The 16,646-nt window shown below is 37.3% G+C and overlaps 1 protein-coding gene across 4 annotated transcripts in view; it reads right to left on the bottom strand.

Moving 5' to 3' along the window:
- GRIA3 (glutamate ionotropic receptor AMPA type subunit 3) overlaps positions 1 to 16,646 on the bottom strand; it is a 391,700-nt gene that overhangs the window by 301,912 nt on the left and 73,142 nt on the right. For all 4 annotated transcript variants that reach the window (XR_008794065.1, XM_056125840.1, XM_056125841.1 and 1 more), the window contains exon 3: positions 7,867 to 8,106. Coding sequence is in view for 3 of the 4 variants with exons in the window: in XM_056125840.1 (XP_055981815.1) it covers positions 7,867 to 8,106 (240 nt within the window). In the remaining variant the exon portion in view is untranslated. The remainder of the gene's footprint in view (positions 1 to 7,866; positions 8,107 to 16,646) is intronic.

Here is a 16,646-nt window from a genome sequence, read left to right as displayed (position 1 = left end):
AGCAATGAACAATGGGAGGACAGTGTGACAGTGTGTGTGTGACATACTAATATATCATGTCGTTCATAATCATAGATTAAATTAACATCAATAAATTGATCTGCTGAGCTAGTGCCACTAACAAACTTAATGAGTGAAAATAAAATATAGAAGTTTTGTGGAGGTGTAGAGGGAATTTTGAACAGAGATTTGAGGCTTTTTGGGCTGCCCTGACTTTACACTTTTCAGGGAGCACAGGTATAGACAATAATACCTGGCTGAGTTAAAATGGGATTTCAATAAGGAAGAGAGGGTGGAGAGGGGACAGACAATACACATAGTCAATGTCATAATTTTTAGAACTACATATATAAGATCATGAACATAATTTAAACTTTGTATTAATGAACTTTGTAATATGATTACTTATTAAGTTTTTTATTAATAAGCATGGTAGAGCCTGGCAAGCTCCCCATGGCATATTCATTCATTTCATTTCATTTCATCATCCTGTTATTCGTCGATTGCCTCGAGCAGGCCCCAGTAACGTCTCTTTCATCCTAGCCCTGAGATTATATTCAAGGCTCTTTAGGAGAATGAGACCCATCATTGTTACTGGTATTTGGCATATTTGGTACGCCACGGGGAGTTTGCCAGACTCTGCCCTGTGGGCAGGCTACATTCGATAGCCTGCAAGTTTGTCCAAAGTAGGAATGAGACAATAAGATGTCATAAAAAAAAGTTCTGAAAAGATGTCGCGCGGCCGCAAATGCGGCCGCGCGGTTCCAGGATCTGGATTTTATAGTTTCTGAGTCTTGGCCGCTGATGGGATTACACGGCGCCAGGGGGCCAGGTGGTGGGTGTGACCCCCGCCTACTGGAATTTGGAAGATCTGGGTGGAAGATGCTCGACTCCAATCCGAGTAGGCTTACTCGGATGGCGTATTCAATATGCCATAAACAGTAACAAGTCTCACAATGGAGACGTTACTGGTGCCTGCTGGAGCAAATTGGTGAACAACGAAAAGACAGTGCTACAGTGTTACATTAATAAGAAAACATAGTGATGACCTATGAACAACAAATCAGTTTTCCACAGATGGAAATCAAAGTGTATCTAACAAAACTTTGATATTTCATAATTTCAGAGATAATATTACCCTGCTAATGCTACAAATATTTTAAATGACTACAAATTCTCTAATCATTTTGTAGTTCCCCACTCGTTGCTACCTTTTTCAGTGGAGTCACATCCTTGCATATTTACCTTATTTTAATGTAATTATATGTACTTCCTTCTTTCTCTCTGTCTGTCTTCATCCTTCCTCCCACTCTATATCTCACCCTGTGCCTTAAATTTCTCTTATGTAATTTGAAATATTCTAAAATTAATTTCACAGTTCTTTTCTCTGTGTGCTTTCATTACTGAATCAATAGAAGAATATTGTAAAAATAGGAAAATATGGAATGCATATTTTATTCAATAGGTAGTACAGACTTGATTATAAAACGTGTTTTCTTTTTCCTTTATTCCCTTTTACTCTCTTTCCTTTTCTCTTTAGAGGCACCCTCTATCTACCATAGCTTTCCTTTGAGCCCCCATTTCTCTCTTTATTGTTTATTGTTTTCCTTCCTTTCTGTCTTCACTCATTCCTTCCCTCCATGTTCTCCTCACCACCTACTGTCTTTCTCTGTTTCAGTCCAGCAGGCAAAAGGACATCAGTTTATGAATAAATGATAGAGTTGGAAAAGCACTGAGAATATAACTAAGCCTATGTTATTTAACAGATAAAGTAAAAATTTTATTAATCTAGGGGATAATATAATTTGAGAAGGTCTTGAGAAGTTGTATACCAGACTCACTGCTGTAACAATGAAATTGTGTTGTGACAAATGATGGATTGAACAAAAAGTTTCTGTGGGAATTCAAAGGTGCACAAAGTAGTTCTTCCTCAGAACTGGTTCTTCTAGTGTCCAATGATCACAGAAAACAGCATTGACATGTAGCCCCATGTATTAAACCACAAGTTTAGGGGTAATCTTTTACTTCACATCCCTCAATATTTCCTTTCCACCACTAACCACAATATATTATCAAGTTCTGTTGATTCTGTGTTCAAAATGTATCTCAATTCCATCCTTCTCCTTTTTCAGTCTACTCTGAGTAACCATCATTTCTCACCTACATGACTTTTGTTTTCTATTCTTTCACTTTGGCACCATACTCTATTTTCTATAGAAACATAAAGGTAAAGGTAAAGGCCCTCCCATTGATCGTCGATTTGCTCGAGTGGGCCCAGTAACGTCTCCATTGGAGACTTTTGTTGTTACTGTGTTTGGCATATCGAATACTCTCGGTAGCTTACCGGGCTCTCCGAGAGGGGCAGAGGAATCGAACTCGGGTCGGCCATGTTGGCCGCTTGTAAGGCTAACGCCCTACCCGCTGTGCTATGCAATAGCACAGTCTTGGGTAACATTGCTTTGTCCTTCAAGAAGCTTAGGTTTTATCTGGTTACACCCATTAATCTGGTTACACCCATCAATCTGGTTACACCCACCACAGTGCTCCAGAGGCACTTCCACTTCCATTGTGTTTACATGTAAACATGTAAACAGTCTTCCCTATGCTCTCCTTCCCACCCAGTTAATCAGCTTTCCCCTTAATCAGACTTTGTTAATTTGTAAGATCAGTTTCCCAGAAATATATGATTTTATATATATGAGTGAAATATTGCCTTTCTCCTCTCCTTATGCCTTATGAATAGTTTACCTTAAGGTAATATCCTTTTTGTATAGATACAGGAAGACCGTTAACATTATGCTTTGTAACTTATGATTTGATTGGCCTTGAATATTATTCACTCCCGGGCATCTTTCTCGATTTAAGCCTCAGTTGCCCTTAGTTCCTAACACCCCAAAAGCAGGGTCCCGACGAGAGACTGAATGGACCCAGGGCAAGCAGTGAGCTACCCTGGCAGCGAAATGGGCCAGGCCAAAGTGCCACGATTCTTAACTATAAGTTAAGAGTTTGATCATGGACAAATGCTGTCATGATCCAAGGTAACGACAAGACTAGGATCCTGCTAGGGGTGGGAAAGACTATCTGGCCTGAGCACCGTAGTCTGAGATCAAGATGGCCCTAGGAGAGCAATTCTATAAGTTTAAGATATTTTTTACTGTATCCATACAAAATGATTTATATTAGATTCTTGTACGCTTGTCGGACAAGGAGAGGAAAGGCAGGCCCATGGGATTCTGCTCTAGGGTGGGTCCTCCTGCTGAGGAAGGATCTGTCCTAGGAGCGGTCTTCCCTGAGGCCAAGATTTCTACCCCTATTGATTGTGACCGCACCTATGTGTAGTTGTTTCGCCAATTCCTCAGGAGAGAGGGTTTAACTGTACTGTAGGAGCGGGGCAGAAGGAAGAAGAGTTCAGAGAGGATGAGAAGGAAGAGGAGGATAAAGGGGGATGGAGAAGGAGAATGAAGTAGCATGGGGGCAGAGATAGAGAGACAGATGAGGAGAGAATCAGAATAAACTACGACTAATACCTACCAGCCTGGCCCTCGTTCCTTCCTCTGCCTGACCATTGCCATCGACCTCTTCAGGGTGGTAGGAGGGTGAGACTACCGAACGCAGGTGGCGGGAGAGATAGAGCCGCCGCCGTGTGGGTGCCGTGCCCCCTATTTGTGTGAGTTTACACAGCACAGCAAGTCTACAACTGTAATAGGGAATTACTGTGTTTGGCATATCGAATACTCTCGGTAGCTTGCCGGGCTCTCTCTCTAAAGAGTCTCTAAAGACTCTTTAGTCTTCCAATGATGTTCTGTAGCAGTTAGAATAAAATTCATACTCCTTATCATGATTCCTGTCCAAACTCCATAGCTATAATCTGGCTTCTGTCTCTCCTGCCTATATATACACTCACATTTATTTTTGTTTTTTGAACCACAGTAGCTCCTCCCAACTCTGTGCTTGGGGGGAAATTCTTAGTAATGCTCAGGGGACAATGTGGTATGAGGGATCAAATCTCGATTGGCTGTGTGCAAGGGTCAGTCACACATATCTTCTTTCAGTTCCTCACACAAGCCAAGCTCTTTTGTGCTGGAGGGCCTTTGCTCTTCATTTTTCTCATAGCTATATCCTTCTAGTCCTTAAGTTCTCTTTTGAAATGTCCTTCCAATAAGCCTGTCACTGGGAATTCTTTTAAAATCAGGTCTCATTCACTAATATTTGTTTTCATCATAGACCCTTATTTAAATGTGCAACTTATTTGTGTATTTACTTGTTTTTATTTGCAGTTCTCTCATTAGAATGTGTATTTTATAACAGTAAGAATCATCTTGTTTGTCATTGTAACATTAGTATGCTGTGATTGAATGAACGAATAAGTGCAAGTCAGAGGGTCTAGGAAGGTAACTGGGAGAGATATAATTTGAGGTGAATTATGAAAATGGAGAATAATAGGCAGGATTCGAAGTCAAGATCCGGATATTTCTTGAGAGTAGAAGAAGTGAAGTTACCGAGGCAAGCATGGCTCTGTCACATTTGAGCAGATATGAAAAATGGGAACTGTTTTGAGTGAAAGGTTCTCATTAGGTAACATTAGAAAAACAGCCTTATTAGTTGGTTGAGGCACAGTTACACTGAGTTATGGAAGAATAGACTACATTTTCCCCAATGTGCGCAATAGGGGAAAATGGTCATTGAAAAAAATAGAACATAGTTAATGGTGCAGTGTATTAAGAATTTATTCCAACGGGGGAAATTAGTATGAAATTTTATGCAAAGTGTTTTTTTAAAGCAGAACAGATTAATTTTGCCAGCCAAACAGTTTCAGAGGAAGAAAATTTAAATACACCACATGTCAGAAGATTTTCTTTGACTCCAAGACCATAAAATTGTCCAATCTATTTAGTAAGATGATTTGATATAAGATGCAGGAATAAGAACTAGATATAGATAGACCTTTGCTTTCTTTTCTCTAATAGAGAACTAATGAGCAATGAAGGGTTATGGGAGATAAGAGGATATATTAACTGTATTTTCTGCTTTTTATTAAATAAGAAGTTACAGTTTTAGTCAAACTGATATGTACTTTTTTAAAAGTTTCTGGAGATAACCTGTTTGATGCGCAAACTTCTTTTCTGAAAAAATTATATTGTTGTGAACTAGAGTGCACCATGTGCAGTATATGAAATAGGATAACTCATTATCAATGTCTGAAAAAATGAAACACATTGATTTAGAAAATTGTGTAGAATATTTTAACTATTATAGAACCCTAGTCAGTCACAGCACCATACAAATGCAAAGTATACTTTCATGGTTATAATTTCTGTTCACGCTATAATCTAAAATTTAAGTATTCTTAAAGGTTTTGTTCTTCTAACAAACCTTTGAAAACTCTACTTTCCGAGAGCATTAACTTTTAAAAATGTTTACAATAAACAAAGTGTATAGTATAGCATACACTTTGACAGTGGTTCATGTTTTATTGTGAATTTCTCTATTAAAATTCTTTTTTATATAAGCTTCTGCAAAAGGCTTGTACCATATCAAGAGGTTGATAATCTTTAGTGTAACTGATTGACTTAGGTATTAGGATTAGAAACAAGATACAGAGTGTTCTTTTATGAAATAATATCTCAAAATTAATAGAATATTACAATAAAAAGGTAATACCTTCAGCGAGGAAACCAAGGCCAAGAGAGGTTAAGTGAATTTAAGATTACATAGCCATTTAGTGGCAGTGCTTATACCAAAACTCTGATCCTAAGCTTCAGATTAATAAAATTTTATAATATCTTATAGATAAATGCCGTAGACAAATATAGGCCTTAGTATTTTCTGATCGGGTTTGTTGATGCACCAATAGGAGAATGAAGTGAAGAATACTCTGGGTTCCCAAGAACAAAATAAAGCTTTAAGCTAAGTTATAGAGATAAATCTTCTCTCTATATACCTTTCAGGAAACCAGATATTCCGCTTGCTCTTTCCCTCTCCAAGTCATAAGCCTGAATTTGACAGAATATATCAAAGACTGTATAATCAGAGTTTCAGGCAAACAAACGAACAAATGATAATTGACATTGTCCTTTGGAAGCTCATGGAGATAAGATTCCATGGTTTAATTGAATAACATGGCCAGAGATAACTGGAAGCTAGAAGAAACATTTGAGCTGAATCATATATATGTATGTATACACACACAAACTTAACTGATGAATATAACTAACCTTACTCTGAGATAACTTCTGAGTATGTTTCAATAAAATGTATCTAAATATATTATTTCACTATTAAAAAATAAATTTACCTCTCAAAGTTAATTTTGTTGAGACCTTAAAAACTACTTGATGGAAAGGTGAAGATATAGTGTGACCCGGTGGATTAAGCCTTAGACACAGGAAACATTAATAAGCTAATGTCCTTTTTCCATTTGTACTGAAGCAGAGAAAGACAGTAGGTAGAGAGGATGACATGGATGGAAGGAATGAGTGAAGACAGAAAAGAAGGGAAAGAATAAACAATAGGGAAAGAAATGGGGGGCAAAGGAAAGCTATATACCAGTCCTAATTCTGTGGCTAAATTGCTCTTTGAAAGAGATCATTTCTCTTCACACTTCAGTATTCTCACCTATGAAATGATAATAATTATAGTCTTCAAAAGATTAAGTTTCCTAAACTTTCCAGTCCAGGTATATTTTAGAATAAGCAAATTTTACTTTATGAATTTTATTTTGTTTTGTTTGGGGGGCAGGGCGATACTCAGTGGTACTTAGGGCTTACTTCTGGGTCTGTACCACTACTGGTGTTGTGCAGGATGCCATATGTGGTGCTGTGGAATAAACCTGAGACAGCCACATGGAATTCTTTACCCACTATAATAGATCTCTAGATTGGCACACATCCAAAAGAACAAGAACAACTAGTCCCGGCGTGGATGTAGGCAGAAAGGGACTCTTGTTTATAGTTGGTGGGAATTTCAACTGGTACATTTCTCAGAAAAATAGAAATTTAGCTTTTATTGGACCCCTCAACCACTTCTGGGAATATACATTGGAGACCCGAAAACACACAGCAGAAACACCATCTGCACTACTATATTCATTGAAGCACTATTCACCATAGCCAGAATCTGGAAATAACCTGAGTTATTTCCAGAGAACAGACGACTGGTACATCTACATAATGAAATACTATGCAGATATTAGAAACAGTGAAGTCATTAAATTTGCTTATAAATTGATGGAAATGAAGAATATCATGTTGAGTGAAATGAGTTAGATGGAAAGGAATAGATATAGAGTGACTGTGCTCATTTTTGGGATATAAAAAATAGTATGAAACTAATATCCATAGATAGGAAAACAGGGGCCAGAAGGACTGGTCTATGTTTGAAAGTTTGCCACAGGTTTTGGGGGTACAGGGAGGGGAAGTTAGGATAGAGGAAGGATTAGTATGACAATAATACAATCATAGTTAGAAATGATAACTCTGTAACAAAAGGGCTATCTGCCCTGCCACAGAGGTAGGGTGGGATAGAGGGGGATGGGGGGTGGGAGGGATACTGGGATCAGTGGTGGTGGAGAATGGGCACTGGTGGAGGGATGGGTATTCGATCATTGTATAACTGAAAGCCAAGCACAAAAATTTGTAAGTCTACAACTGTACCTCATGGTGTTTCACTAATAAAAATTTAAGTAAAAAAAGAAATGATCACTCTGAACAAGAACTAAGTGTTGAAAATAGGTAAAGGGATATACATGATAAACTTTTAGTATCTGTATACTAAAATTTAGTGAAAGAAAAGTTTAGAAACGTGGATTTCAAAAGCTTGTACATGATAGTGGCATAAATAACCAAAAAGATAGCAAATTCTCCTTACCTCTTTCTGTGTCATAAAGGTACACAAATTTCTCCCATTTATAGTGACCCAGAAGACTCAGAATGGCACCCTTCAAGGCTGGGCGCATCTGGATGACAAACTGCACATCTGCATCAGTTGGAAAGCTGGGCGTGACGAAGGATGTATGCAGGGCCCCACAGAACGAGGTCAGAGTGTTCATTGACATCTGGTCATAGAATCCAAAAATGGCATACACCCCTCTTGAGAACTGGGAGCAGACTGTAATGAGAAAAAGACAGAAATTCCAATAGACTCATGGTAACTTGTGATTTGTATGGTTGATAATATAACATATTAATAAATAAGTTTTTGGCTCCAAGTGACATGCTTCAAAAGAAAACTACTATATGACAGTAATAACTGATGATTTAATCAGACAAACTGGTAATATGTCTCCTAGGAAATGTGTTACCCCTTTAGGCTATATAATGCCTTAGTTATAAGTATGTCATGATTAAGACCCTTAATATAGGCTTGTAATAAAGAGGAGTTTAGATTCTGGGCAGGACATAAAAAGATTCGCTTTTCAATGCCTAGACAGTCATATGGAGTAAGTAGGCCTAGGCAAAGTTCTATTTAGAGCTATTTGTATTTATCTTCTTGATCAATTAACCTATATATAGAACTTTAATGTCTCACTCATGATAACTGTCAGCTTTCTTTTGTTTCAAAATGGGTCACACAATCACATCTTCCCTCTTCTGGTCCAGATCAGTTTTAAAAATGTGAACCAATTTTAATATTAGGTTAAGTAGGATATAATTAGCAAAGCAAATCAGTAACAGAAACGTTGTGTGGTGCATTGCCAAACCAACTGGAAATGATCTTTAGATTATCTGCACTACTGCTTCCTTCCATTCATGCGAAGCAGACAGAAGAGGCAGCTGTTAATGTGGGTGTGGTTTAAGGGGTCCTGCAATGTCTCTCTTCTTGTCTAGCAAGTCATTGTTAGCCTGATTTCTTCATGATTTGAATTTGAGGGAAAGTTTGTGCCTTGGAAAGAAAGTTAAATAGAATATTTTTTAGTCATTAGTATGTCAAAATGAACAGTTTGCCCAATTAGATGTCAGAGGACTGAAAGTAAAGGACTAACTTTTTATGAGGTTATGTGGGTCACACAGGAGAATGGTAAGGTCTAGAGTCCTTCCTGAGATGTGGCAGTGAATGCATAAGGTAAAGGTAAAGGTAAAGGCCCTCCCGTTGATCGTCGATTTGCTCGAGCGGGCCCAGTAACGTCTCCATTGGAGACTTTGTTGTTACTGTGTCTGGCATATCGAATACTCTCGGTAGCTTGCCAGGCTCTCCGAGAGGGGCGGAGGAATCGAACTCGGACCGGCCATGTTGGCCGCGTGTAAGGCAAACGCCCTACCCGCTGTGCTATCGCTCCAGCAGTGAATGCATGGGCAACAAAAATAGAGAGGGCGTCAAAAGGAGAATGGCAAATAGAAAATAAATTTAATAATTTGTTAATGTGAGAAAGAAAAAGTTCTCAATCTCTGTATTATCCTGCTTTCCATGCACTATATTAAATCCACATTGACCAGGGCTTCCTCCCCAGCCCCTTTTCAGGACTTCTTTTTTATGAAGCAAACACAGTCATTGGCTTGAGGGTGGCATATAAAGGGGATTATTACTCATGCATAACCATCTGGGAAGAAAATACCTTCTTTTAATTTTTGGTTTTGGGGCCACATCCAGCTGAGTTCAGGGCTTACTCTTGGCTCTGCACTCAGGACCACTATTGGCAGTGCTCAGAGGATCATATTTGGTTAGGGGATCAAATTCATGTCAGCCACATGCTAGGCAAGTACCTTACCTGCTATACTATCATTCTGGCCCGAGATAATAACTTGTTGAGGGTTTCTAAGTGACCTTCAAACATGCACATAAAGTGAGAAATTTATATTAAAAGGAAAAAATCCCGCTAGACAAATAATCTGGGGAGTTTCATGACAGGTGGCCAAAGAGACTGTTCAGAAATAAAATGGAAGTAGCTAGTAATCATATTTAATTTGTCATCATCAATGAAGATACTAAGGAGCCTTCCATTTTCAAAGTAATTTCATAAATGAAGGGGTTTTTGGGGGGTGCACTTGGCAGTGCTCAGGGCTTATTTCTGACTTTGCATTCAGGGATCACTACTGTGCTTGGAGGTATCATATGTGATGCTGGGGATTGAACCTGGGAAAGCCAAATGCAGGCAAGGCAAGCTCTGTACTGTTGTTGCTCTGGCCACATAAATGGAATGTTTTGTAGAACCAGGTCTAATCTTGACAAATTCACATACGGTCAAATCTTGACTAGTCGACATAATGTTCTGTATAAAAATGGCAATAATAATGATAATAACCATTGAGTAACTTGTAGGTACTGGCTACTATGTTAAGAAATATGCAATTATTAAATTTTCCTAGCTGCATGAGATACTGCTAATGTTCCTTTTTAATACCTAATAATTTTGAGATAAAAGTACTTTTGTATTGAGTGGGAAGCCAAGATTTGAACTAAATCTGCCTGGCTTTACAGTAAAAACTCCCTGGGACCCAAATCCAGCTATCACATTAAAGAGTAATTATTATTTGCCCAAATAATTTTAACATTTATTAGATAAAAACATAGTATATACAATTAAATTTTAGTTTAAAATAAGTAGATCATTATAGTATATAATATAAATCAAATTTTATTGAGGATGCTATATTTTATCTGGCAACCCTTAAACTAATCCTTCCTTATTAATGGTCATGGGTCAGAACCTATCATCCAAAATAATACAGGAGGTAGTAATTGTTAGATAGATGTGAGCTAACATGCAAGGTACAGGGAAAGATCCACAAATCCTATGCAAGTAAAGACTCATGGGCAATATTCAGCATGCTTCCTACCTGACTAAATTCCGGACCATAACTGAGGGGAAAGTAAATTCAGAGACAGTGCTATTGCCACAATCAACTTAAAGTTTGTAAAATGTGGATGCAGTTATATTATGGTTTTTAAAATCTTTTATTGCTTTTATAATCATTTTTTAGCATAAGGGGTTCAGAATGCTGAAAAGGTCATACCAGAGCTTTCATATTTTGTTTATTGTATTAAAATATTTATAATAAAATAAACAACCATAAAATGATCACTCAAAACAAGAAATTTAACATAATGACAGCCTATTTTTGCCCGTTTGCACTTCCTTTATTCCACTGACTTTCCCTGACCTTTGTATAAGGTAACAAGTGTCCTGAATTTTGCATTTATCATTACCATTTAGAATATATGCTTTTAAAATATACATATGCCCACACCTAACAAATATGTTATTTTTGCTTTTTAAACCTTATCAGGAGAGATTAATATTGCACATATGATTCCCATGCACCAGTTGGAAACATTTACTGAAATTATTTAGCCTATGTACAATGAAGAAAAGAATCAAAGAGGCCTTATAAAAATAGTATGTGAGCAACTGTGGAGGATTAAGAAAAATAAAAAATAGTTCCAAGTTAAGTTTATAGTTTTGCTCATAGCTCAAACAACAGACTTAGAAGTACTATTTTGTAGCATGGCAACAGGCACCAGAGCAGATAAGGTCTGTCCCTGAATAGCAGATAAAACCTGCCCCTTCAGAGTGACCCAGTAGGGAGTATCTGGGCACATTTGACAAACACCAGGTATCGGGCCTTGAGTCTCACCTAACTCCCCAAGAATTGTTACCTATGCTTATCAAGTCATTCCTAACTGTAGCATCTAGCCCTAATTGGGATTGGATTGGGGCAAAGCAGAGTTGGAAAGGTGATAGATCAGTACTACTAAACTTTGTGTGATTGGACCATCCTGTAAAGCCAAGACTCTCTATAAAATATGTGTGTATTTGGCAATAAAGTGAAAGGCTATCAACTGTCTCCCAGAATGGTTTCTCCGCATGTTCGTCATCCTTCACCCCCCGTCTGCCCAGACCCTGTGCACAGTGTGGAGAAAAACTATTCCCCAACATACAATAGCAAATATCAGGCTACTGTGATCAAGAGGCAGACATACAGTGGGAGACATTAACAAGAAGAGTATTAGACTATCAGAAAATGTTTTATCTTCTAATGTAAAATGGAGGTGCATATGCCTTGCAAATAATACTGTGCAGTTACCATTATTCTACCTCAGCATATATAAGCTAACATAAGAAGAAGTACCAATAGGGAGTCTAATGGCCATATGAGGACTGGGTTAATAGCTTCTGAAAGAAGCTGAAACTTAGAGGACCAGTGAATGGCTTCTCACAGAGTATCTCTGGACCGTAGGATTGAATGGAATACTGAGCTTAACCAAAGGACTGTGTCGATGAATTTAGAACTTTTGAGTCAGAAGGAACTTAAAAATTACTTTATTCAAGGGGTTTTATGTAGAGGAATCCTTTCTCCAAAAGAAAGTTTTTATGGAAAAGTCCAATATAAAAAAGAGGTAAACTGGAACTCTTTTGATGTAACACAGGTCTCCACTGGTCCTATTCATCCTTAACATAAAGAAACTGTGACATGAAGAGAAATGTTTTGAACAAGGTCACACAATGAATTATGAACCAGTCTTTTAGAAATGCATTATCAGCATCTCTACACCATCCCTACTCCAGAGCTATCTAGGGCAGCATGGGTGATGGTTTGCCTGGCATGAAAGTGACTTATCCTAAATACCTGGCTCTCAGCATAGATAGTTCCAGCAGGAGTTTTCCCATGACTCATATACCAGATGCTTTGTTCATCTCCCTTCAGTTCCAAATACCAATAAGAGCAGGTGACAGAGTAATATTCTGTTGCAACCCATGATTATTTTGGTGGGGGCAATGCCAGGCATCAAATTCAGGGCATTACACATGTATGATAAGTGTTCTACCACTGAGATGCATCCTTAATTCTTGGAACTTACGTTTATTTTAGGTTATATCTGTTAACTTTATATGAATAATTAACGAACCACACTTATTTATCTCAGAAGACCAATCCTTGAAAAAATGATTATGGAAGAAATATTTTATCTTAGCAATTTTATGAAGGTGAAAGTACAGAAAAAGGCAACAGTTTCTGAGAAGGTAGACATGTTTTCCGGTCTTAAACTGCATGTTTTTGTTCAAGGTACTTAACCTCTTTTAGCTTCAGTATGAGATACTGATAATACAGGCAGGTTCTGAACTTAGACCTAAGGATTGATATCCTGAATAGATCATTTATTAAGCCAATTGTTTAATAACTGTCTCTGATCGGTTTTTATCGGTCAAGTTTCATCGGTCAAATAGGGATAAATATCACAACCATCTTAACATTTGATTGCTATAGTTAAACGAATTAATACACAGGAAGCATCTATAAAATTGTCTTATCTGTAAAGGATGCCTACTTAATTACAGCTATTTATTCATGCAACAAACATTTACTGAATATCTCCTATGTGTCAAGTACTGTTAGAGGTATTAGGAGATACAAGAGGAAACAAGAAGCTGACCTCTTGAAACTTGTATGCTAGTAAGTAGAAAAGAAGTTAACCAGTAAGACAAATAAAATATATTTTATTTTTATATTTCTTTTAGTTATTATATACTGAGGAATAGATTAAATGGTTTACAGAAAATAGCTCTGTGCTATTAAGAAGTTCAGTGTTACTTCCCTCATTCTAGTTCTTCGTAGCATTCTGTGCCCTCTTAAATCCCACCAGGTTACTTCCTTATAGTAACCATTTGATCTCAAAATAAGTACCTAGACATTAGAGCTTTCCTTGTCTTTTACATTCTCCATACAATTCTACGATGCCCAATTTTGTTCTTATCCCTGTGACAATAGGTTAAGAAAGAAACCCTGTTAATTAAACCCTGTTGATTTTGCTGTTGTTGTTCTCTGACTCTTCCCCTCTTGATATAATGCCTTCATGCTGGTAAAACACTGTTTCCATCTGGGGCCTTCGTGCCTTTCCATTATGAAGTATCTTGGTAATCTGCTTCATAAGAGTGCCTTTCTCCGTCTCTTCCCACGAGCAAAACACCTAATTCTTCTCATTGAATATGTCATTTATGACTACATCCTGGATTCCTAGGGACTCTAGTGTAGCTTCCCAGCTGAGTTCCCTTCAATGGTGAGTGACAAGCAAGGCTGGAGCCAGCTGTCATGCTTTTATTTATAGTCCCTCAGACTGTAGAATCAGGACAGGTATTGTTAATGTATATTCTGGCAGCTAATTACACCACTCATATTCCAAAAGGCATCATTACAAAAATTCAAACAACTGATTACCCCAAAGATCAGAATAACAATATTGCATACCATTTACAGAACACTTTGCTTAGACTTTTGAATTGAGGTTGGGGAGTGGGAAGAGGAAACTCAAGTCTCTTGCTGACTTAGTGATAACATTTGAAATATATAGGAAGAAAAAATACAACAAAGAAACTAAAATAAATATATTGTAGAAGGGTTGTCACATAATTCCATAGTTTATTCGTTAAATTATGGTGACTTGAAGAAGCTTAGAGCTAGAGGGGGACATTCAGGGATGCTTTAATGCATTTAAAGTTGTGGTGTTAGTTCATGGTAAAGTTTCTAGTCTTGTGTATGTGTTAAGCTAAAAATTAACCATTGTTATTTAAAATTAATGAAGTTATCAATTTTGTTTTGGGATAATTCCTAGAGATGTTCATGGGGACCATATGGTTCTGGGGATCAAATCAGTACTACATGCAAAGCCTATTAAGTTAACTCTTTCAGAAGTTGTTCTTTCCTCATAAGAACAGTCTTTTTCTTTATACACACTTTCATTACTTAGTGTTGAATATAGGCACTTTTCTCTTCTGAAATTATGATTACGAGATGATAGTTGATGTGTGTGTCTGTGTGGTGTGTGCATTTTTATGTATCCCCTATATGAGACAGTCTGAGTTATAATCTCCAAAAAGATCCTCATGTCATAATAACCCAGATATGTGACTTAGGTTACATGATAAAGCATAATTAGGTTTGTAGATGGAATTAAGATTGATAATGAGCTGATCTTAAAATAGAAATAGTATCCTGGATTACCTGGGTGGCCTGGTACAGTCCCAGGGTTCTTTAAATATGGAAGTCAGAGGTTACAAAAATATCAAAGTGACAAAGACTTTTTGACAAAGACTAATTAACTATTGCTATCTTTGAAGGTGGAAAGAGACTATCAGCTAAGGGATATGAATGAAAGACTCTAGAAGTTGGGAAAGGCAAGAAATTGGATTCGCTTTATTGCTTTCAGACAGGAACACAGTCTTGTTGATGCCTTACTTTTAGTTTGTGAGATATCAACAACACTTCCAGACTATAAAAAATGGAAAATAATGCACTTGGGCTATTTTGTCTTTAAATATAATTTGTTACAGCAGTGAGTAGAAAACTAGTACACTTAACATAGCTCCGTACCTCTCTAGATCAATCATGCTAGGCTGATTGATCTTAAACTGAACCTTAACTTTATAATTAGACTGCTCAATTCTATACAACCCCAACTGAGTTTTACAGGAATTTCAATAACACTACTGATGTACTCAGCAAACACACATGGCAATTTACTATTCAAATTTGTGCTTTTAGCTTTCTATGATACCTTATCCCTGTCAGACTAAAAATCTTGCCTAAATCCCTGCAACTTTCATAAAATATTGTTCTAACTTCTAACATAAAATATTATTCTAACATTAATGATGGGCTGATAAGGACCTTGAAATCCCCTCAGCATGCAAACTACATTTATTTATCACTCCACTAAAACAGTTCTCTCAAGTTGGGAATGACCTGCTCACTGTAAAATCAGCTCAATACATAAACTCCATTTAGCTTGAATGCTGAGCAGCATTTGATATTTCTGGTCAAATTCTCATCCACTAAATTCTTCTTTTCCTTTTTCAACAAAACTAAACTCTTGTTTTGTTCTTCTGTCTGCCCCCTCCCTTACTATTTCTTTTCAGCTTTTTCTTGTTGCACCTGTTGTTGAAGATGTGTACAAAGATTATGGACCTCTTTCTTCTTACTCTAACTGTTGAATATTTTAATTCAACATATAGTTATGGAGTTCCTGATATGTGCCAAGCAGCGGATATCATTTCTCTACCTTTCTGTAAATGACTTCTAATTACACTCACGTTCTGCTTAATGATGAGAATATGTTATGAGAAATGCATTGTTAGGTGATTTTGTTGTTGCAAGAATACCACAGAGTGTATTTATACAGGAACAGATTATACAGACTATTGCATACCCTGATTACATGAGTTGCATGATAAGTCTACTGGGCTATATGCATATATAGAGATATATCTATATAGAACTGTAGCACTGTCCTCCTGTTGTTCATCGATTTGCTCGAGTGGGCACCAGTAATGTCTCCATTGTGAGACTTGTTGTTACTGTTTTTGGCATATCAAATAAGCCACTGGGAACTTGCCAGACTCTGCCATGTGGGCAGGATACTCTTGGTAGTTTGCTGGGCTCTCCGAGAGGGACAAAGGAATCAAACCTGGGTCGGCTGCATACAAGGCAAACACCCTACATGCTGTGCTATTGCTCCAGCCCTATATCTATATAGTCTATCAAATATAAACATAGAGTCTATTGTTGATTGAAATGTCTGAGCAACACATGAATAGATATTTATGGCTTAAGACACATTTATAAACATCAAATTCACATTTATTTACTTTTATTTTTTTGGACCACACCTGTAGATGCTCAGAGACTACTCATAGTTCTATGATCAAGGCCCATTCC

The sequence above is a fragment of the Sorex fumeus genome, unplaced genomic scaffold (genome assembly GCF_029834395.1).
Source record: "Sorex fumeus unplaced genomic scaffold, SorFum_2.1 ptg000058l, whole genome shotgun sequence".
In the NCBI taxonomy this organism is placed as follows: domain Eukaryota; kingdom Metazoa; phylum Chordata; class Mammalia; order Eulipotyphla; family Soricidae; genus Sorex; species Sorex fumeus.
This window is presented reverse-complemented; position numbering and strand designations above follow the sequence as displayed.